The following is a 23597-nucleotide window of genomic DNA, read 5'->3' as shown; positions in this document are numbered from 1 at the left end:
TATTTCCTTCTCTGTAGTTGCCAATTCTCAGCTTGTGATATACTCTTTGACTTAGTAAAGAATCTCATTGCTTGGTGATCTTGCCTGGCTAGTTATCACCCATTCTCACTCTGTTCCATCAGGAATTCCCACAACCCCATCACACTCTTACCTTTCTCAAGTATACAAGACCCAGCTCTCCCAAACACTCCTACTACCATAGCTCCTTGTGCTCCAACTGATACTCATGGTAACATCTGAAAGCAAAAGCAGCAACACAGATGCACGTCAGCCAGTACCTGTGACACATCCACATAGCTCAGCAGTTTTCAGTTGTTTGTCTAGCAGCTTAGCAGCCAAAATACCCCTTTGACATGAAAACTTTGAGAAAGAGAACACAAGTTACTGCAGTTACATCCAGGCTGTATGGTCATTTTAAGAGACTAACTTCTGTTGATGGGGATTGTTATTACCAGTATTTTTAAACAACTGAACAAACTACCACTGTTGCTCTTAATGAAGGCATACCTCTCTCCAGCCCAGAACGCAAGGCTCCCACATTTACACAAAAAGTACATACACAGATTTAAAGACACATATATAGTCCAGTTTTCTTTTAGGCGTATTTCAGCTGAAGCCAAGATCTCAGTAAGGAGCATACAGAACTGGAAGAGAAGTGTCAAAGTCGCTGGGCCATCCAGTCACATAGCAAACCATTAGCTATACGACTGCATAATGTAGACAAGTTTCATAAAAAACCCCCTCTAAGTTTACAATGCATTCAACACACATAATTCTAGGAAACCATAGAGCCAGTTTCAGCAAACCTTTTTTTTTATACCTTACATAATGCACTGAGGCACAATTAGAAGTGAAGGACTGTGGCCACTGCCAAATGGCGGATCTTTTTAAGAGACAGAGAGATGACTGTTTATATATCTGAGGTATCTAAGTTTGTGTGTCTGTCTGTGAGCATTTCCACATGCATGTGCTCTTTGTCTCTAGATGCAAACAAACTCAAAGTACGCATGTCAAAACAAAAAAGGTTAGAACTTAAAGACACTGGATTTAACACTAGTCATCTCATCACCAGTGTCGAACTCTCAAGCACTCTTTAAGGTCACCAGCATGTTAATAACAGTAATAGCCAGTGGAAAAATACAGGATAGTCAACAGAAATGTGTATGTAAAGGAGACTTTGAATGACTAACAACCTTGTGACCAGAGAGATATCCAGTTTTTGTTTCAGCACACTACCCTTTTCAACTTCAACAGCTTCTGTGTCATCTTCAAAGCAAAACAAAGCTTTCTAACAGCCTCTCCCTAGTAACGAAGATCAGCCATTGGACTTGTGGAAGAAAGTTTCTTGCCCTCCTCTTTACAAATACAGATTTCAGAGTACAATAACACATTACTCGTTAAACATAGGCATAAAGAGTGAAATCTACACAGACCAGTAGATCACACGTTAATTCTGTCTTCATGATACTTGATTTACAAAGTTCAAGTATGACTATTTGTGGTTGATGGTGAGAATTATGTCTACACTTCTGAAGATAGTAGAGCAATTCTGCTCCTCAAAACCTGCCTCCATCTGCTCTGTTTCACAACGCTTTCTGGAAAGGAACATCTGCAGTGCTTGGGTGAGTAAATTTAGAATTCAAGCTCTCACTACCTAAGTTTTTCCAAAACAAAATATGCTATAGCCAGAGCAAAACTCCACAAGTTCAGACTTAACCAGAGATCAGACTGCCACATTTTTTTTTAATATATACAACAACCAAAGTCCACTTCCCCTTCTTTCATAAGTAGTACATTCATAACAATAGCAGGTTGCTTCATGTGCAAAAGTCTTTCTTGGTAACACCGTAAAAAGAAAGTTCTGAGCCCAGTTTTGCAGATCATACAAAATCCTCACAAGGAATCCAAGCAGTTGAAGCAAGACAGCATTTTGTTTACTGGTGCTGAGAATCACTTTCACATCCCAGAAATGCGTCTCCCAGGACATGATTCTTCACCCTCAGCCTGCTAGCTGTATCTTCCATTGAGCACTCTGGACAGCCCTGGAGAACACATGACCTGGTTTCCCCTCTCCTAAGACTTTGTAATAGCGCTCCCATCTTGATGTCGCTGCTCCAGTGATAACATAAAAAGCTTCAATGGTCACAAGAATGCTGAACATAATAATCTGCAAGAGGCGCAATTCAGCCCAGCAAAGGATTTTTACTACACTTTGAAATTTGTTCCTTCAGCAATAGCCTTGAAAAGGACAAGCTTAATTGGCCTGGGAGGTAGCAAAAGCAAGGAAAAAGCCTGGAAAGCCATGAGAACAATCCAGGAGGTTCCAGCATGACTCCTCAAATGAGCTGAGGGGAGCACAAAATTTTTAAACACAAGGAGCGGCAAACCCAAGACAGCAAGAGTTAGGCAGAGCAAGGTAAAAGCTTAAAATACAAATGTTTTATAGGAAATCACCTCTGAATTTCACCACATGGACTGACTGCAAGGAAGAGGCAGCTGACACACACACTCCAAAAAAGGTACCACATGGGCCCCAATGTGGCTGAAAATTTCTTTTCCGTACCACACATAGCTGCTAGGAACTTCAAATTTCAAGCATCTATAAGCTGGTGCTCTACATAAGAGAACAGGCAAGTGTATTTGTAAGCCACAATTCTCCAGATGCACTGTGTCTATAATCCAAGAACAATGGGGTTATCAGACTGAAATACTCATACTGACGAGTTACCCTGTTTCTCAAAATTGGACAAACTCTCCCAGAATGAGCATTTCAAAGGCACTTCTATGTCTGAGAAGACCATCCTTGCCCCTTTGGATATAGTGACTAAGTTAGCATAGCATAACTTTCTAGCACAGACAATCCCTAAGCAGTAACTCCAAAAGTACTGCATAATAAATATCAAAGCATGTCAGTGTACAGATATTTAACAACAGTCATAACAAATGTACTATGCAGTTTTGAAGTATTCTCATCTATTGCTCTCTAGAGAGTTCATAAGATCTTTCATGGTTATTCTAGACCTTCCTCCTAAAGAGATTCAACAAACCTTAGACAACATTTCTTCTTCAAATTGTGTAAAATCTTTAATTTTGATCTTTAGAAGATCAAAATTAAAACCAGTCCAGGTGGCAATCATTCAGGTATCTCTTTTCTGGACAATCAACCCTATTTTGAAAATCCATAGGGACATAAAAGGCCATATACTAGACATGGTGCATTGAAAAAAGAGCTCTCGTACAGTGTTGTACAGTGGTAGAATGATATCTTATGTCTTGCCTTCTAATTGCAAACTATTATACTGCTCCTTTATCTGTGTTGCTACTTGAGACCAAAAAAACCCAAAGGGCTAAACCAGCAGAAAATGGAGAAACATAAAGGTACAGAAGAGCTAAGTTGCTAGAAACAGATACCTCTCTATGACATCAGTCGCAAACAGAAAATGCAGCATCCAAGAAATAACTGATAGGAAACAAAAACTTGATGTAATGCAGAAATGTAACACTACTACAGAATAATAAATGAAACAAATGGCACAACTCTTTGTTTTAAAATGCTTTAAATCCACTTTTGCCCCAACCTAGCTGAAGACTCAGTAACTCCAGAACACTCTGGCATCATTGTTTGGCTTCACTACCCACCCTGCCACATAGCCTCCACGCAGCCCATAAACAAGAAATACAGATGATGCTTCACTTAATTCACAGTAAACAAGTCCATAAGAACATGGACAACTCACTTACTTTGAAAATTCTCTTTTATGGCACAGACTTTTTAAGAGTGATCCTCAAAGAAATCAGTTGTTACATGAACATCAGAAATAATGAAAATCTGTGTTCATGGACTCTTGTTCTGTATTTTTATGTTTTCTCCCTTCAATAACCCAGTTTGCCTTCAAATCCTTACAATTCCTATTCCCTGCAATTCCTTCGGTTTTCCTACTCCTCGAGATCCTCCATTATTTCCTATGTCCTTGTAAGACAGACCGTACACTGCAACTGTTTGGAAACAAAATACTGTCTAACTGCCCAACAACTACCTATGTCCATGGATCAATATGTCAAATGGAACAGCATCAGATCCCTTTAAGCTGTTTGCTTCAGAGAGCAGACTATCCACTACTTAACCAGTGATTTACTAGAAGTCTTTTTAAAAACCTAAAAAGCCTCCCTCAAGTTTGAAGCTATTTACAGAGAAACAGGACTAAGTTAACAAGTATGACAGCTTTACTTAAGAATGCCAATTTCACTTTTATGTGGAAAGGCAGCCTGAGGAGGTCAAATACCACAGTTTTTCACTCTTCTCCTACTTTCTGCTGTGTTCATATTTTATATTATTGACTGAATTCTTGTTTGGACCATTCTCTCTTAAAAACACTACAGAAAATTTATACACTAGTAGAGTCATCATATCAGAAAGACTGGTTTGGTAAAGACTAACAAAAAAGGATAAAAATACATCAGTGAACATATTCTTGTATTTTTTAGACACCCTCCAAGCTTGGAAACCCCTCCTCCCCCCATTGCTGAACACATCTCTCAATTACTTTATCTGGCATTTTCTGAGAGTGTACCAAGCATGACAGCAAAGACAGGACCCAACATGCCCTATACCTCTAGGACTGAAAAATAATAAAAATTAAAGTGCATACTTTTGACTGTTTTTCATAAACCAGCAAGTAAGTTAGGAAGAAGGGCTGAGAGGCAGAAATGTAGCTCTGCTTTAAATACAAAGAGCTATTGATGCTTTACCCAGAAACATTCATACATTAAATACGCATCACAAAAGGTACTGTTGGGTGTGTGGGGAAGAAGCATATGAAAAAATCAGAGTTAAAAAGCAGTCTCACAGGACTGAGGCGACATTTGTACGCCGAAGCAAATTGCGTTCGCACCATCACTTCTGACCATGTGCAACTAAACCAGTCCCAAATTGCTGTTCCTTCTCTATTTACAATGCCTGAAGCAGGCATCCCCAGGCTAAAAGTAACACGCTCACTACAGAGTCATAGAGGGTTATTCAGGCTGCAAGAGACTGCTGGATACCCCGTAATTCAATCCCCCTGCTCCGACCAGGCCAGTTTAGAGCTGTGCCTTGCCTGGCTAAGTTCTGAATCTCTCCAAAGTTGTAAGGTCCCTAATGTCCACAGTTCTCTGCTTCAGAGCAAAGAAAGGTTCTTCCTAATAACATCACATATTCAGGTGTTTCACATATTCAAGTGTTTCAGCCTGAGCCCTCTTCCCAGTCTCTTGCCCTACCAGCAAGCAAAAGTCTGGCTCTATCTTTACTTCATTTGCCATAAGAGGAGGACAGATGCCATTGGGATCTCTCAGTCAGGATCTCCTCTGGGCCATCTCTTCAACCAGGCTGTCCAATCCACCTCTCCTCAACGGTGCCATGATGCAGCCCCTACATAAGCTTGCTGCCCTCGAGCGAGCTCACTCCACTAGGTCAGTACCTGCCTTTTCCGCAGAGCTGCTACCCACCCCTTCCGCCCGCTCGTGGCACAGAGCTGTTCTGCCCCCATGCAAGACTCAGCCTTTGCTGAATGCCACAGGGTCGCCAACTCTCCAGGCTGTCAAGGTCCCTCTGAATAGCACACGGGCGCCCCAACATACTGACAGGTCCTCACCATATAATGCAATCTGTGAGAGAGCTGAGGATCACTATCCCACCAGAGAGATATGTTGTTCCATAAAAGGGTTTTTTCCAGGTTTGAAAGGTGACACAATCCTAGTCACTATTTGTAATTTTTACCATATTTACCACTTTCATAGGTCTTCCCCTTCATATTCAGAATGCCTTATCAAATAAAAAGCTGCCAAAATGCAACAAACTCTTTAAGTTATTTTTCCTCAGTGTCCAAATTATTCATTAGTAATATTTTTTTTGTATCTCATTGCATAAAAGCAGAATCAATACCCTAAGAGCACAAGAGATTGACAGTGTTTTAAAAATTGAATTAAGTTTTAATAAAGAAAATAATATTTTTCTATCTCATCCACTTTTTTCAGTCCAACTCAACAGGCCCCTATGAAGAACAACATCAAACACATCTTGAGTCTCACTTTCTTGAAATATGTCCCTGCCGTATGTACCCCAGTTCACTGATCTTTACAAGGATAATCACGTATTTCTTAAGTTTGAAGACACTTGTCACACTGGTGGCTAAAAGCCTTCACTCCCAAGCCTCCAAAAATCAAAACGCATTTCTGAAACAACTCAGAAGACTAACCTGTACCCAACCTCCAAAATAATCTGCAAAAGCAATTTTCAGATAATATCATAAACACTTTATGTAAACTTGCTCAAAAACACACACGAACCACAATGATCACAGACTCACAGGGTTTCTGTGCCAAAAGGCTCAATATCCTACTACTAAATCTGCATGATAATTCTTTCCAAAAACTACTGCTTACTCTGCTTGGCTTTGGGCCATTTCAACTTACAAAAAGGAAAAAAGTGATGCCATGGAAAAGATCTATACAGAAAGCCTGCACACACCAAAAAAACACAGATAAACACATTTTTAATGGAAATTCAAAAAATCACTTCAAAATGTCGACTTGTAGGCAGGGAGGAAAAAAAAACCACCACAATTCAGATCCTTCAAACATTTGCACAGGCTCTTAATGAAACTGGAAGTATCCATGTGCCTAAAAAACAAAACTTCACAGAGCAAGAACCCAAGCAGAGAGTAAACATAAATCTCTAATATTTTCACTCTGGAACCTGAATATAGTTTAGGTGCCAAGCAGCAAAAGATAAAGAGGTGATAACTTTCAGCTGTGCTGTAAAAACAGGCAGCAAATGTTTTCAAACTGTATGTTGCTGTTCCGTGGTGCAGGTTCAATCATACGGCACAGGAGCTGTTCCAAGTATCCTCCGACAGACCGAACTGTTCCATATACACAGCTAATGTTTCTAGCCATACTTTGTGGTTTAATAGCCATTGCTCAGGCTCTTACACAACTAGAAGTCATGCAAACAAATAAACTATTTAAGGGTAGTCTTCCTAACAGGGAATTTTCCAGGCACGCAGATTATGAAGTATTTTAATAAGATTCACAGAATTCATACTTTACTCCTCCACAAGCTGGCAGAGAATTTATAACGTAACAATCTTCCTCATACCCTCCTTCCAGAAAAATGTGCACAAGCACAAATGACATTTTTTCGAAGCAGAGATCGGTAGTATTACAGGAAGAAGTGCAATTCCACCATTCATAAAGGGTATCAGAAACAATCATAAACACCTCAGTTTAAGCAATGTTCTTAACTGATACTGGCTGCACACCCTTGTGCTACAGTTGTGTTCCTTACACAGAAGAACAGAAATTCAGTTAAAGACTTATGTAAGTTTTTCAGGGGGTTATTTTGCTGGAATTTTGTGGGGTTTTGGTTATTTGGTGGTTTTTAGGCTTGGTCTGATTTTTGTAATTGAAATGCTAGAGTATGTTTCCTTTAATATTTTAATTTCCCATTTGGGATTGTCCTAGAAGCTGGTGACCAAGTCCAAATGCTTAGAGATCTGAGCTTTGAAATACTACAATGTTGCATTGAAGGCTGGTTATTATGACAGCCCATGTTCAAGAAAACCACACCAGCTGCCAGACAATGCAGCAAGCAACACAGATTATTTGTGTAGATGCAGAACTTCAGTCATTACAAAAGACATTAGAGAAACATCTTGACACACCTTCCCACCAAGAGACTGATAACAGATGTTACTTTTTCATGCATCATGGTGGCAAAGGGCTTGCATGACACATGATGCAGAGACCCAACCTAAACACAGTGCCAGGGATAATGGGAACAGCAACTCAGGAGCATAGAGCTGTGATGCCAGGCTCTTCACTGAGAAAATCTAAGGAAAATTGTTTTAAGAATGAACATTTGGAGCATGTGTGTGCATTTCAGAAGCTCAGAAAACACAGTATATCATACTTGCTTAAAATAGTTGTGAAAATACCTATGACTTACTGTTTAAAAAACTTCCTGCATCTTTCCTTAAGTGAAGTACGCATTCTTTGCCCTACATTACACATCAAGCAACTTCCTGAAGGAAGCTTTATTTTAAGTCATCAAAGCACAAGAACAACAGTATTTTTCCCATCAAGAATGGAGGGTCTTTTCTTTATGCAAGGAATTTCACCAAGCATTTACTGTACTTCACGTACACAAACAATAAAAAAATGGTTTAGAACAAGCATAGAAGAACGCAACCAGAAGGTGTTAAAAAAAAGGCATTAAAAAAGCCATAACATAAAATAAACAAAACCAAGTAAAACAAAGGTGGGGGAAAGCAGTACTATCGTATTAAAATATTCATGTAAAGGGAGCTCCCGGTGTGCCATGGTTCAACCCTGACTAAGCACCAGCAGCAGCCCTCCATCACTCTCCCCCTTTGCCACTGGGAGGTGAGCGGGAATCAGGAAAGGTAAAACTCGTGGACTGAGATAAGAACAGCTCAGTAATTGAAATAAAACCAAAACAGCAATAATGATACAGTATTATAATTATAATTAAAAGGGAGATGAGGGGGTGGGGGGAAAGGGGTGACCCAGGACTAAAACCCAAGAGAAACAAGTGATGCACAATACCATCACTCATTACATGCTGACTGATGCCCAGAGTGCCTGCAAGGAAGAAAATTAACTCTATTCCACCCAAAACCAGAACAAATTCGCGCAAAATTCGTAACACTCTCTCTTATTCTGGTACCCTACCTTCCTGTTAACCCATCCACATCTTGCATCACACGAACACTGACAACCCTTACATTTAGATGACACATCTCCATTTGAACTTCTAATATGAAGCAGATGGCATACAAGACCATTTAAAATACCTAAGGTGCAAGACCTAACAGAAAAGGTGCAAAGCTATTGGTTGAAAAAGGTTTAAAGCCTATCTTTTTCATGGAAAAAAAGAAGAAAGAAAAAAAATTGGTCAGAAATATTTTGTCTGCATGTGGATTTCATTTTGCCAAGATAATTTGTGGGGGAAAAAAGGGCTGTATAAGCAACAAAATTAAATATAAAAAGGCAGAGAAAAAACACCTGAACCCCACCATTACTTTTTAATTGAACACAGCTTTTCCAAGAATTTACAATGTTCTCAATCATGCTTATTAATATTCTTTAAAGCAGTTTCCCATTTTAACCTTTCTGTGACAAGGCAAACATATTTCTCAAACTCATTAGCATGATGGCTTAGACCAAAAGGATAATTCTGATTATTTCATAAGCAGATGTTGCAAAGCAGAGCATGCATTTCCAAATTAAAGACATATCTATGGTCTTCTTGCTATTATAAACTGAAATTTGTACTTTAGAGAATATTCTGAATTTTTTATTTCCATGCTTTTGTATATTTTACATCTAATATATGGCAGATTAGGAAAGGATCAAGTTGTTCATACTCTATGAATTACAATTAAAAGAACTGTATATTAATTTTATATTATGTATTTTACTTAAAATAGATTTATTTCAGTCTCACACTATCCTTAAATACTTATGTTGGGGGTGGGGGGTGGCAGTATATCAACACTTGCTAGCATCCACTTGAGCTGCCTTGATGCTGGCACCCAAAAGGCACACCTCCAAAGAACAATTTCAGGCCATAAAATTATAATTTCCAGTTCCTATAAACACTACAAAGTAAAAATGAAATAAAAATATAGAAGCGATAGTCACAGAGCATGGCTAAAAATAAATGCATATTATCTGAAAATAATTGTTAAGGAAGTACATTTGCATTTATTTCCCAAATTAATCCTATAAATATGCAACTCATATCTCTTATAACCAACTTCTTGAAACAAACATTTATTATATGTCTGTTAACATTAATTCTGCAATTACTACAATCTATTCAAAGTACAACTAATTTATGTAAAAAACAAAGCCTCCTATCTTCCTTTATAATTCAAAAGTAGCAAAACTAACATACCAACATTATAATGAATAATTCTGATATACTAAAGGTAATTGCAATCTCGTGTCCAAAACAGATCATGTTCAAACATGCAAAGTAATAGATTTACAATATTGTGGTAATTCTAACCAAGAAGTACCATCAAGCCATTTCTTTACATCACCCTTTGACCAAATTAAGATGGAGATGCTCCAATGATAGTTTCTGGTTTTGGTGGGGCTTTTTTTTGTTTGTTTATTTTCTCTTTAATCTATCAAAATCAATTGTTACTCTTGAAAAGTCTCCACATATTGAACACACTTCACTTGTTCCTACCAAGAAGCTATCTTTCCATCTCACTTTATTTTATATGGTTATAAAGCTGTGAAGGCATCACCATGTCATAAATAAAAAAACTAGCATCTATCTCCAAGCATGCCAGAATTAAATATGACTCTCACTGTAAAGCCACATTAACTGCTCTCCAGTTCAAGAATAAAACCACAAATACCACACAGAGATGGTATAACTATGCACAACTACTAAAAGCACAGAAGTTTGTATGTGTCAATATGAACACACAATTCTATTACAGCTGCTCAGCATATACAGCATTAAGCTGTGTATTAATTCAGATTTCTACTGCACTTTACTGATTCATACAATCTTTACAAGAAGTCCAACTTCCCACGTTCTACAATCAACTATGTTTGAAAACTGGCACTAATCCTTTTGGCAGAAGTTTCAGCTTCTCCAAACTGAAAGACTTAGCAAATGCATAGCTATCTGCCAAAATAAGCACCTTCCATTACCCCTCTTAATATAGGACTTAACCTCGTGTGCACCTTAAAAAACAACTAAACTAACTAAAGACTTAGCAACAGAAGGAAAAAAAGCAATATTAAATAAACTTATCAAAGCTCATCAGGTGACGTCCAAAGAGCTGATATGAGTAACAAAGATGTTTAAGAGCAAAGCTGTTTTCACCAGTTATGGACATAACACTGTATCTTAAATAGAGCAAAAAACATTCAAAAGCTATCTTTCCTTTCCAGATGTTGCAAAACCTGAGAACACCAATACAGACCTTAAAAACAAATAAACAAAAAACAAATAAACAAAAAACCCCAGACCAAAATAAAATGCAAAAACACTAAGAATTTCCACTACAGACACCCTTTTCCTAGCTGACAAGTCCTCCTCTAGGCGAATTACTCTTTTTCACCAAGGAGATGTAGGTATCCCAGGAGAGGCAAAAAAACTTTATGGACAGTGAAATGCCTTTTAAGATCAGGATCAATTTTCTGAATGAAGCAAAGAATCAGCAGCATTTCTAGTCCAATATCCTTTCACATTTGATAGTCACGAATGGCGACTTTCTATTCTGTTGACACATACTGGAAAAAAACACAAAAGAAACAACAGCAGAAGAGACCCAACCATCACTGAACATTTTTCTGCTGGGAGAAAAGACGTAGCAAACATTCTCTTAACCTTGCATGTAAACTACAGCAATTTCATTACCCCTCGATGTTTTAAGATTAGATCACAATACAGGTTTTTATTTAAAGTTAATATATTATGATCAAGAGTACGACTAAGAGGATGCTCAGCAAAACAATCCAAGTTTGGCCCTGATGCCTGAGTTTAGTGCATCATTCTTTTCCCTGGTGACAAATATTTGACTGAAAAAGGTAGACCTTCACGAAAAGACTTTCCCTTTGGAGAAAAGGAAGGAAGCAAGCAAGGAAACACTTCTCATGCCCAATCTAGAAATCTCCTGGCTTTGTCTGAAAATTATGACACTATTTCAAAATTAGAAGAGGATTTACATATCATACTATTTCAAAATGCTTCATGTATTTTTGAATGATGACTGGCCACAAACATTCACCTGCTACTGTGACCTAAGTATACTGTAAAACTTAACCTTTCAATCTGGGTGTCTGCAAGAGCTCTTTTGAGCAAAATCGTTACAGCTATTGCAATTACCATTAAACGCGGGACTTTTAAGGGCTTTTAAACTAGTGCTAGTGAATACCAAAACTTCAGCACAAACCCAAAAAAGGCCCTTTTGGAAGAATAAAAAGTCCACCATTCCCTAATCTAACACTAAGGTCTTTGTACACTAGGCCTGTGAAGAATTCATTAAATTATAAAAATTATAGTTCTTTCTCCACCATGACTTTCCAAATCACAGAAAATACAAAAGCTTTTATCTCCCAACAGTAGCATACTAGGTCAATTTGTTTATAGGATTGCTAAGAGCTTAAGAAGATTAGGAGAGGTTTTGAGATCAGGCTTTAAGATAAGTTTATCATCTACACCAGGAATGTCCACGCAATTTTAAAACAAAAAGTTGAAATAGATCTTCATCAGGTAAAACCTCCTTTTCCAAATAACCTATACTGGAAAAATATTTTTCTTCAATGTATTTTATTTGGAAGGCCTGGGAGAGACTAATCTGCCCCGTGTACTGTGTGGTCTCAGGACACCGAAAAAGCTGCTTTTGAACTATATAACACAATGCAAAGGTAAAAATTCAAGTTCTCCCTCAACTGTCTGCATTGTAATCCTTTACTATGTTGTCAATCACGAATTTCAAGAGGAGCTTGTCTATAAAACCTACTTCATTTCAGAGCAAGATTTCTATCAGTATAAACACCCATACCATAGACTCTGGTAAATCACCCAACTAAGTGCCCAAGACATAAGCACCACTAAAAATACATTCTAAGAAAAGACTTAATTAGACACCCCGTTTCTTCACCCTCCAGGCCCAAAGAATGATGTCTTGTTTTCTGACCTTCTCCCATACCACTTCCTAATTAGTAACTTCATATATGCATAAACAACTTCATTCTGGCTGCCATTCACAAAGAACAGCTTAGGAAAACATCTAAGGCCCTGATCCCAAAACCACACAGACACGCGTTTAAATATAAGCATGTGGGAAACTCTAGCACAGCCTTGGAAGCGGCTCTTGTGTTTGACTATAAACAAGTACACCAACCCATATGTTGGGACCATAGTCCTGAAAACATCGAAACTTCAGGATGAATGAACCACATGTGCAAAACCAGCTCCTGAGAGGGACCCTCCTGTGGGGGCGGTTTCTAAGAGGAAATCCAAGAACATGTCTATAGGATTGACGATGAGAGCCCCGAAGACACTCAAGAAGGGTCTCACAAGACAAGAACCTGACTTGCAAATAGCATTTTGGAGCTCCACGCAGGAACTTGATATGACCGGTCACTGTGCTCCGTGAATTCCCGCAGTTACCGGCAGCCCGCTGCGAGGGGCGGAGCCTGGCTCCGGGCACGGACACGGACACGGACACATCGCCCCCTCTCTCTCTCTCTTTCACACACACACACACACACACACACACAAAAATCCTTCCAGGAGGGGGGCACAGCCGGCAGGCTGCAGCAGGCCGGCGGCCGCTGCGCAGAGGAAGGAGGGCGGCAGAGCCGGCGAGGCCCCAGCGCTGCCCAGGGCACATCAAAGTGTGATGAGGCGCAGGAGAGAGGACGAGCGCGCACGATGCCCCGCACGGCGCAACCCCTGCGGCTGCGCCGGCGGGCAGGGGCGCGGGGCTGGGGAGCGCTGGCGGCAGCAGCGCGCAGCCGGAGGCGCCCGCCCGAGCGCCAGCACTGCGGGCCGCCCGCGCTTCGCACCGCCGCATCCCGACCGACCGTCGGGGAAAGAGCCGTCGCTGCGCCGGCCACCGGCGCAAAGGCGGCCCCGAGCACTTCGCTGCCGGCCAGGCGACACATGGCCTGCCGCCAGTCGCCGCCGCGATTCGCCACGCCGTGCTCAGAACAGCGGGAGTTTGCCCTCCATCCCATCCCGTCCCGTCCCACCCCGCCTGTGGCCCCCACCCGGGGACGGACCCCGGGCGCTGCGGAGGGCAAGTCCGCGGCCCTGCGGGCCGGCTGCGCTGCCAGCCGGGGGTGGGACGCCCGGACCCAGTCCCCGTCCCCCGGGGCCCCTCTCCCGCTCACCTGGTGGCGGGGCTCTGACGCCCGGGCCGCCGCGGGGTGCGCCGTGCCCGGCGGGGCTGCCCCGGCCCTGGCTTCGCGCTCCCGCCTCCGGCAAGCTCGGCCCGTGGAGGGGCGGCGGCGGGCAGAGGGCGGCGGGCGGCGGTAAGCGACCGGAACCGCCGCTCATGGCGAGTCCCGAGAAGCCGGACCGGGAGCGGACACGGGCGCGGGTCCGGGGGAGTGCCGGGAGAAGGGAGGCAGCCGAGGGGGAGGTGGAGGCGGCGACGGCGGCCCCAGCAGCGGGGGAGGAGGCAACGGAGGAGGCGGGGGGCGGCGGAGGGGAGGAGGAGAAGGCAGGCAGGAAGGGGGCGGCGGAAGAAGCCACCCATCTGCCGCGCCGGCCCGCCTCGCCGGCCTGACGGAGGTGCCGCTCGCCGCCGCTCTCCTCGCCGCGCGGAGCGGCGCCGCGGTCTCGCCGGCGGGCAGGGGCAAGGAACCCGGCGTCGGGCTGCGCCCCGGGGGCTGCCGAGCGGGCGGCCACCGGCATCGCTTCCCGCTCTGGCCGGCCGGCGGCAGCCGCCGCCCCGGGAGCAGCCCCACCGCGGGCACGGCGGAGCGGTCAGCGCCAGCGGGGACGCGTGGGTGGCTTGGGCGGCGTGGGGAGACTCCGGCCGGGGCGCAGCTCACCGCCGGGCGGGGGGAGACGGTGCCCAGCCGTGCCGGCCGCTCCAGCGGAGAAGCTGCTTACTGCTGCCGCTGAGGAGGAGGAGGAAGTCTCCCCGCCTGCTTCCTCCCTCCCTGCCTCCCTCCTTCTCTCCCTGCCTCCAGCCCCAGCGGCCCGCCGGCAGCCCGGCGCCTCCCCAAGGCCTCTCGCCGCTCGCAGCAGCGCTGCCGCAGGGCGTGACGACCCGCGGGGCGCGCACAGGCGCGGCCGCCCCGCACTGCGGCGGTGCCTCCTCGGGACAGAGGGAGCGGGGTCCGTTCAGGGGCCCCCGGCGGGCCGCGGCCCTCCCCGAGCAACCCCTGCGCACAGAGCCTGGAACCATCCTCGCCCTGTCCCGCGTTCCGTCTCCGCGGGCACGGGCACCGCCGCGGGCCCTTCGCCCTCGCTGTCCGGTTCCGCGCCCACCGAGGCGGAACGGCGCTGCGGGGACGGGGGCGACAGCCGGCGGGCAGGGGGCAAAGGTCGCGATCGACGGGCGAGCCGGCCCCCACAGGCACATGTAGGGAGCGGGGACCGCCCCATCCAGGCGTCAGCGGGGGGCGGTGGGTACTGGTCCCTCACAGGGACACACCGCGCCTGCCGGTGTATGCAGCAAAGTCAAGGATGTCGGTAAAGGGATAAGTTAAGGACGGGGATATCCTTAAGCTGTCACGGTGACGCCGGTTTATTCCTTCGTTGTCAAATGAACAACATTCTAACAAATGCGTTTACATGAGAAGTCACCAGGAACGCAACTAAGAGTTTCTCTGGAAGTGAGGGAAATGCCTCTGTGCGTGCGTCCGTGTGTCCCTGAGATGCGGAGATACAGCTGCGTGTGCAGGGAGCCCAGCGGGTTTGGTTCTCCGGAAGAGTAGAATAGTGGGGAAAAAACCACATGCATTAACCAAGAAAATTCACAGCGAAGTTTACTACTTAGAGGGGTGTACTTGCTGTCCTCAGCTGTACAGCAGTAATTCTCTGAGATCTAAATGTGCTGACAGAGAATTCATTTCATTTTGCACATCACAGCAGTGCTGCCGTCTCCTGTGCAGTGCTGTGACTGGGAAATGTTTCTGCAAATCCTGCGTTTGCCAGCATTGCCCCACTGTGCCAGTCTTTTCCCTCATTCCATGTCATTTGGTTGAGGTTTTCATCCAGTGTGGGAGCAGGTGACCGTGACTCCCCAGAGGATTAACAACTCTGGGGTTTGTAGCAGGCTATTGATATGATTCTTGTGTCCCAACAATTTTTTTAAGGTCATTCAAAACCTTTCAAGATTTTTTTGCTTAAGCGTCATGGAGTGTTAGTTCTCCAGCCCTGAAACAGGAAACAACTTGAACAGCTCCTATCTCCTGATTCTATGGAACATGAGGGTCTGAAGTACCTTCCACTTCACCTTTCCGAGGTGTCTGCACCTCTTTCAGATTGCTGCTCTCTGGCATGCACATGCAGCCTGCATGAAGCTCCTGGCAGTGGACAGCTGGCAGAAAATGATGAACAGAGCCATTATTGCTTTTATGATGATTCATTTTTCACTCACTTCCTGGGGGGAAGTTGCTTTAAAACTACTCCCATGCTGAAGGTAATACCTAAAAGTGCGCTGTCGCACAGACTTCCTTTTTTGTGAGCCCTCCAAAACCAGCAAATTTGAATACTAATTTTACACTACAGGAAAGGTGTGAAAATAGCACAGGTCCTTCAGCTAAGACAATCTTTTTAATCTTCCTGTATGTAGATTGTTTTCCAGAAATAAGCGAAGCTATTTCTTGCAGTATGAAGCTACTTTAACTATCAGTCTAGCACACACTCCAGGCTACCGGCTGTCTGGAAGTTCAGGAAGGCTGTTTTCTGTGCAATTTGGGGCAGGAGTCTTGCAGCCATAACCTGACAGTGGTGGTGCGCTGCACTTCATTTTCTTCTGGAGCTTTGGTGTTCCATTTTCCTGTTGGTTCTAAATTTAAATAAAGCCTTTTCAAGATAGCACCATTGCAAAAGCTAGATCCAGATTTTTTTTTCTGGAGTGTCATTTTACTCAAGTAGGATAAGAGATACTACCTTTAGTCTAATGCCCTATTAGGGTAAGTAACACGTTTGGAGAACAGGCAAACTTTTAGCAATGTACAAATATCCTTTTTCAGATCTACTTAAGCTCTTCAGGTACTTAAAGACAAGGTTTTGTCTAAGGTTTCAAACAGATCCAGGGAAAAGTTACAAGAAGCTTTTTTTTCCCCCCTTTGTTGTAATTTTTGTTTTAAAGTTTACAAATTTGAAATGCTGCAATGATCAGAGAGCCACCGCACTCAGTATTTTAGGCTTCTTCTTGCTTCAGGTGAATTCAGATTTCACTGGTTTGAGTTAGATCATTACAAGAAATCTGACACTGATGCAAGCTCTTTGCAGAACAGGAATGCTTTTCTCCCAACCTCATAACCAATTCTGCCTAAAAAACAATACAAAATTGGAGTCTAGGTTTCCATACCTCTCCCAATGATCTGGAAGAATCAGTTACATGTATGATTTTCAGGGTTCTTACTGTGATACAATGTTGAAAACTCTGAGATTAGATATATTGTTTCACTAAAAATTGACAAAGTTAAACATCCACTGTGCCCAGAGTATCTCTTAGATGCTGGTAGCAGCTGGAGTGGTATAAGCCAGACTTAGCAATGGGATGATTTCTATCAAGAATCCTTCATTATCTCTGTTTTGTTTCTATTGGTGCTGCTGAAGTGCCTGATTGTTAGACAGACATATAGAAAAAAATTTACTGCAAGTGAGTCTGGCAAGATTGAAAAAACTCATTATGGACCTTGAAAATTGATATGATAACTGACCTGTGGGATCCCTCAAAGGCACTGGGGAGTAGTCACCTCAATAGGTGAAACAACCTGTAACTCAGGTGGACATCATCCTCATGGTTGATGTTTACTACAGGCCACCAGGTCTAGGGGAGGATGTTAATGAAGTGGTTTTACTTCAGCAACAGGAAGATTCACACTCCAAGCTCTGATCCTGATGGGGAGGCTTCAACCACTCTGAATTTGCTGGGAAAGCAGCACAGCAAGCTGTAAGCAGGCCAGGAGACTCCTGGAGTGCCTTGAGGTCTTAATCCAGGTGATAGAAAGCCCAACCAGAGGAGAAACTTTACTACAGTAATAAGAATAATAAGAAGGACTTCTGCAAGTATGTGGTCAGAAAAGGAGACCAAAGAAAATGTAAGCCCCCAATAAATAAGACAGGATAACTGGTCTGATACAGAAAAGGCTGAGGCACTTAACATTTTTTTGCCTCAGTTTTCAGTGGTTAACTCTCTTCCCACATCTCTCAAGCCCCTTGCACCTAATCTAAATTAACCCTTCTTTGATTTAGAGTAACTCTTCTCCAATAAGTTTTGATTTGTACGGAAAAAATTTGCAGTTCAAATGAGTATGAGAAATACAGTGTGGAAGGCACAGTGCAGGCAAAAGGATAGGTGGTTTCATCGTGCATTTTACTTTATCACTGGCAGGATGTTTCTCATCCTTTCAGTTGGTGCTCTGGATTAAGGCTGATAGTCAGGCTCTATGTAGAGTACAAGAGTTTTGCCCTGTGGTCACACAGGTTTCTCACAAGAAACCCGGGTAAAACAACTTCAGTCATTCTGAATTTCTTATACTCTAGTCTTCAGTTATATTAAAATGCACGTCAAAGGGGGATGTTGTGAAATCCTTCCGTGTTACAATGGAGAGTATGGTGTTGTTTGTAGTAGATATTGCAGCTTTATCCCACACTGTAAAACACCATGCATGCATCCCTCTGTTTCTGAACAAGTAGTAGCAGAAATATGGGCCAGCTTTTTCAAATGACTATTACACATGGTGGCTAATATTTAAACCCCATATGATGTTACATGATTGTCATAGCTACTGAGTAGTGGTTGCAGAGTATAGCCAGACTGAGCAGAACATCAAACTGAAGAAAAGTAGACCCACTATTGCAGTGTTGAAGTGCAGATGTAAAAGCTAACCTTTAGGGAGTTAGACTCCTGGACTGTGTTCACTCACCTCCTGCTCAGATTTTGGCTAGCATGTATTGAAGGGACAGTCATGGGTGGTCTCATGGGGAAAGTGGGAAAAGGTGCACCACACCATTTGGCCCACAGTTTACCTCATGCAAATACATCCCTGGCTGTCAATCTGTTGCAAACAGCTGCTCCTTTATCCCATAGCAATCTAGTTGATACTTCACATTACAAGTTACCTTCTAACGCTATCTGTCCTGTGGATTGATGAAAGAATTAGATAATTGAATTGATATGATTTTGCATTGATATTGATAGAAGAACTGCTATCATGAATATTATCATGAATTGATAAAAGGAGTAGAGGAGTGGGGAATTGTTATCAAGTCTCATTCTCCCTGTGTAGCTGCCAGTAAAAGAAATGTCATGGCACATGGCAACTGACAGTAGATTACAGAGCCTTGAACAGTGTCCCTGAACCACCCACTGCAGCTGTTCCCAGGAAAAGTGATATAGTTAATATTCTTAATGAATAAGATGCATGTACTGAACAACACTAGCAGTATACTTTAAATACCTTGTTGTGGTATCCAGGAAATCAGGAGAGGATTCAACACCTATCACTGAAAAAACACTGAGTCACTTTGCTGGACTTTCAAGGGAAAGGAATAAGGGAGACTGTGGATACTGTGAGAATGAAACTAGTCATTACTGAGGCTTGGATACAATCCAAGACTTAGTCTTCTTTCTCCTCCACTAGGAACTGATAAATGAACAAGTGAAAGCTGTCATTCAACCTGCATACCACAGAAAGTAACTATCTAGAAAGTGTACTAAGCATTCCCTGGAACTTTATGAATACACAGATGATGAGGTGCTGTAACTGGAGACAATGTTGACAACATCTAAAAAGGTAGGATGCTTCATGTATCAGGCAGTGGTAGCCCTTGCATTGAGAAATCTTGTGTTCTATCATGTAAACCCACAGAAATTGTTAAACTCTGCAGTAATTTTGACCACGAGGTGCAAATATCAAAAATCTCACATCAATGCCAGTAGAATTCTGGACTTTAAGTTGGCCTGTACTCTTAGGACCAATATGGAACGCAGCATACTCTCAAATTGAAGAACTAGGAACCTTAAAAACCAGATATGGAAAGGCTATTATGTAACAAAAACAAGTGACTGTTGCAATCAACCATGATACCTGCTGGAACTTTTCTAATCGCAGCAGAAATTCAACAAACTGCTGGATATCATTGGTGTGATATTTTTATGGCATTCACACCATCTGCATCCGGCATGTTACATTTTATATTACATCCTATGATCATTGTATTATTGTGTTCTATTTTATTAGCTTTTTTATTCTTATGCTGATGTGTTTGCTTATTGCTTTTCTCTCCATGTTGAAATTATCTCACATTTAACGCATCGGTTGTTAAATGATTGCCTGCCAGTGAGAATACTATGTCCTTCCAGATGTTGCATTGTAGGGTATTAGAAATGTATTTATAATCAACAGAAGACCTGCAAGGACTACTTGAAAGCTAGGTTTATCTTTGCTTATTCACTGGCAGGGCTACAGAGCCTGGCTAGAAGGAATAATCAGTATGCAGTCGTGAACTGTGGTCAAATGTCAATTTTTAATTTTTTTTTCCACAAAATGCCTTTAAATATCATGGTACCTTCCCTAAAGACTAGAGAGGTCCAGGAACGGAACAAGCAGATGTTTGATTCAGAACAGAAGGATTATCAGTCATAGTGAATGGAGTTTAGTTACAGAGTGAGAGGAGGACAGGCTAGACTAATACACCTTGAGCTAGAGCTTTGACAGAACATTAGAACTGGTGGTTTTGTTTAGGTGACAGAATTTATTGTCTGCCTTGTTTAATGTTTCACTGGTTTTGTGTGTACATTCCCATCAAATACACACGGAAGTAATTTCTCGTATCCCAGGCTGAAGTTTCCTGAAGAAATAAAACTAGAAATTTAAAAAACAGGTTTGAATGACAGAAACCATCATTAGTGGCTGTGTGGGTCTGAGGCACAAAGAGAATTTACAAGATGTCTACATTCAGAATTGACAGGCTCTGACTCTCAGTGCCTCTGGAGGCTGCATTTCACTCTTAGGCATATTTAACAAGTAGTAGAGAAATTTCCCATTCATCCACAAAACCAGAAAACACACCTACAGAGGGACTAATTATACTGTGACATTTATCTCCTTGCTTGACAGAGCTACATATTTCATTGATGCACGTACTTTTTTTTTTTTTTTTTTTTTTTTTGCTTTCACATGCTGTATCACTTCAGTGAAAAGAAAGGATTCTGCCAAGAGAGCAGTAGAACATCTGTCTCTGTTAATGGAGAACCTGGACTGAGTTTCCTTCTTTTCTCCAGTTAGACCCCAACAAGTGAATTAGCATTTCCATGTGAATGTCCATGTGTACAGAGAAGCAAATCAAGGATGAGGTGGCAAAGATTGATGTTGCTTGTTTTGACTACTAGTCTTTGAAGGCTTTGTTATTTACAAATCAGAAAATACTGACTAGAAAATTATCAAATTCAGATATTGTCACCAATATATGCATATACATACATATATATACATACATACATACATATGTATATGTATATACACTTATATTTATATATGCATCTACTATGAAGTTGACTGAGGACTGAGACAGAGGCATTTGTACTTAAGCCTTTAAAAACTTTTGAAATCTTGATGGAGTTAAGACGACCTCACCACCTTCTGGAATTAGTGTGAGATTCTCTAAGCCAATTCATTTTCGTGGGTTGATTTAGGTTCAGGCTAAGGCTCCTGCTGGTGTTTGGTGAATGGCTATAATGGGGGGATGGGGTGTTTGTGTGTGTGCATGAGCACATGTGGATGTCCATGTGTACAGTCTGTATAACCATTTTCCATCCAGAGTGAGTTTATGAAAAAACAAACCTGGATGCAGAAGGAAAAAAACCCAGGCAATTCCAGAGTCTATTTGTCAAGGAATACAATGGAAGAAACTAAAAGAAGATTTTGTGGTAAAGTGTTGGCTGACATATGAGCAAAGAAGATGGTAATTGATCGTCGTTGTGTTTAGGCAAGTAAGACTATATTACTGAAGAATGCACAGCTAATGACTGCTTCATTGTACTCCTTGGGGTGAATTAAACATGTGTTTTTACTTAAGTATAAAGAGATCTAATGGGAAGAGCCTTGGACACAGTCCTGCTGTCACTGATGGTTCTCCAAGGAGTCTACAAAGATGCAGCATGAGCTGAATCTGAATGTACATTTGCACCTGCAGCCACCATGTGATGGTTGGCACGGAGCACCTCAGCCCAGCATTGGGTTAATTCTCCAGCAACTGTTCCACCTACCAAAGTGGCCCCTGACCATTTGAATTACATGGTCCCGCAACATCGCACTGGAGCATTTCTGTTCTCATCAGCAAGGGAACCTTCACTCCTTTACATGGTGGTTGATCTGTTTTTTGGCGTTCCTGCTTCCAGTCATTTTAACCAGTTCTGCAGTTAAGTCTTCTTGTGAACTACGCCAGGTAATTCCTCTGTCACAAATTGCTATTGCTGAGCAGTTGCCATTTGAATTTTTCCTTCATGACAAAAGTCCCTTTTGGTTTGATCAGGGCAAATCATCCACGTGTCCCCAGACTGGCTGTTTTAAGACTAAGGCTATAGAAGTGTTGTACATATGCAACCATGAGGAATGTACATAGTTCTGTGGGGTGGTAGAATTTATTGTCTGCTATTACTTTCAGATGTATGAGACAGAAAGACCCCTCAGGTGCATTCAGTCAACATGTGGAGACAGTTAAGCAGTGAAATGTGCGATAGTTTAAGTGTGCTCTGTCTTACCCAATTTCTTAATGATCTCTCTGTGGAGAGCCCTATTTCTTCTGTAAAATCATCTCCAGAGCATGGTGCTGCTTATGGTTTGGTTGAAGGAGGCAGGACAAGGCTCTAAAAGGAGGCTCCCTCACTGGATGATATGCTTGATATATAATGAATATTTTAATTTCTCTTTGACTGAGATGTCTTTCCCTCCTGATCAGTACAATCCTGCCATATCTCAGGATAGTAGATTTTCTGGAGGAGTTTGGCCAAACCAATGCCGTTATATTACTGTCAGCATGTTATTGATCTGCTCTTCCACTGAGCCCTTTTAAAGCCACTTGGCTAACCAGATGAAAGGGACACACTGGAGGACCACAACTCTTTGATTAATACCTAAAACAAAATGTCATTTGTGGCTTTATCAGTATGGTTTATGAGTAACATAATACAACAGTGGCTGGTGCTGAAACAGATTGAACAGCTCACATCCCTCAGATGTTTGTGAGAAGATGTTTGTTTGCTGGCATTTGATTTGCACCAGCCTAGAGTGACTGATAGTGCAGGGCAAGGTATTATTGTAACAGATAGCAGATAGATCATAAGTCTGCATGTAGCAGAATTGGGAGTATGCAAGTTTCTGAGAGGGTTTTGTGACAGAACACACAATATATCCAGACAGTGAGGAACAAATACTCCCAAGCATCAGCTTTCACTTGTGTATCAATAAGAATACAAATCTTCCAGGGTCTCCAAAGGTCAATTTCTTGTTTCAGTGGTCAATAAGATATCAAAAGAGAGTCCAGAATCACTGTGTCAGGCATGGATATAGGAACATACATATGCACTAACATGTACAAATACAGCCAGAGGCATAAAAGGATGAAACAGAGTCAGGATATGTAGAAACGTCATAATCTCTGAAAACTCCTCTGTAAATAAGATGTCAGTCCTTTTTTTTTTTTTTTTGAAAAAGAAAGAAATCCAAAAATGCTTTTGCCAATAAGTAGTCATGATCGCTGCTAAGTGGGACACAAATGCCACTCTGCTTATTGCTGCTTCTTAGCTCGTCACTAAAAATGGCCCAAGCAGATGAGTGCTGCTCTCTGCAAAATGCAAATTCCAAAT

At 42.4% G+C, this 23597-nt stretch overlaps 1 protein-coding gene across 2 annotated transcripts in view; it reads right to left on the bottom strand.

Moving 5' to 3' along the window:
- RNF38 (ring finger protein 38) overlaps nucleotides 1-14470 on the bottom strand; it is a 106578-nt gene extending 92108 nt beyond the window's left edge. The window contains exons 1-2 of one of the 2 annotated variants that reach the window (XM_032096570.1): nucleotides 13930-13944; nucleotides 152-236 (exon numbers count right to left, since the gene is read on the bottom strand). In XM_032096570.1, the coding sequence (XP_031952461.1) occupies nucleotides 152-200 (49 nt within the window). In that variant the 5' untranslated portion in view covers nucleotides 201-236; nucleotides 13930-13944. Of the gene's footprint in view, nucleotides 1-151; nucleotides 237-13929 lie in introns of both variants that reach the window. The other variant, XM_032096568.1, reaches the window with a different exon arrangement.
- Nucleotides 14471-23597: the final 9127 nt, after the last annotated feature.

This window comes from Corvus moneduloides, chromosome Z (assembly GCF_009650955.1).
Source record: "Corvus moneduloides isolate bCorMon1 chromosome Z, bCorMon1.pri, whole genome shotgun sequence".
Classification (NCBI taxonomy): domain Eukaryota; kingdom Metazoa; phylum Chordata; class Aves; order Passeriformes; family Corvidae; genus Corvus; species Corvus moneduloides.
Note: the sequence above shows the minus strand (reverse complement) of the source record. Positions and strands in the feature narration are given on the sequence as shown.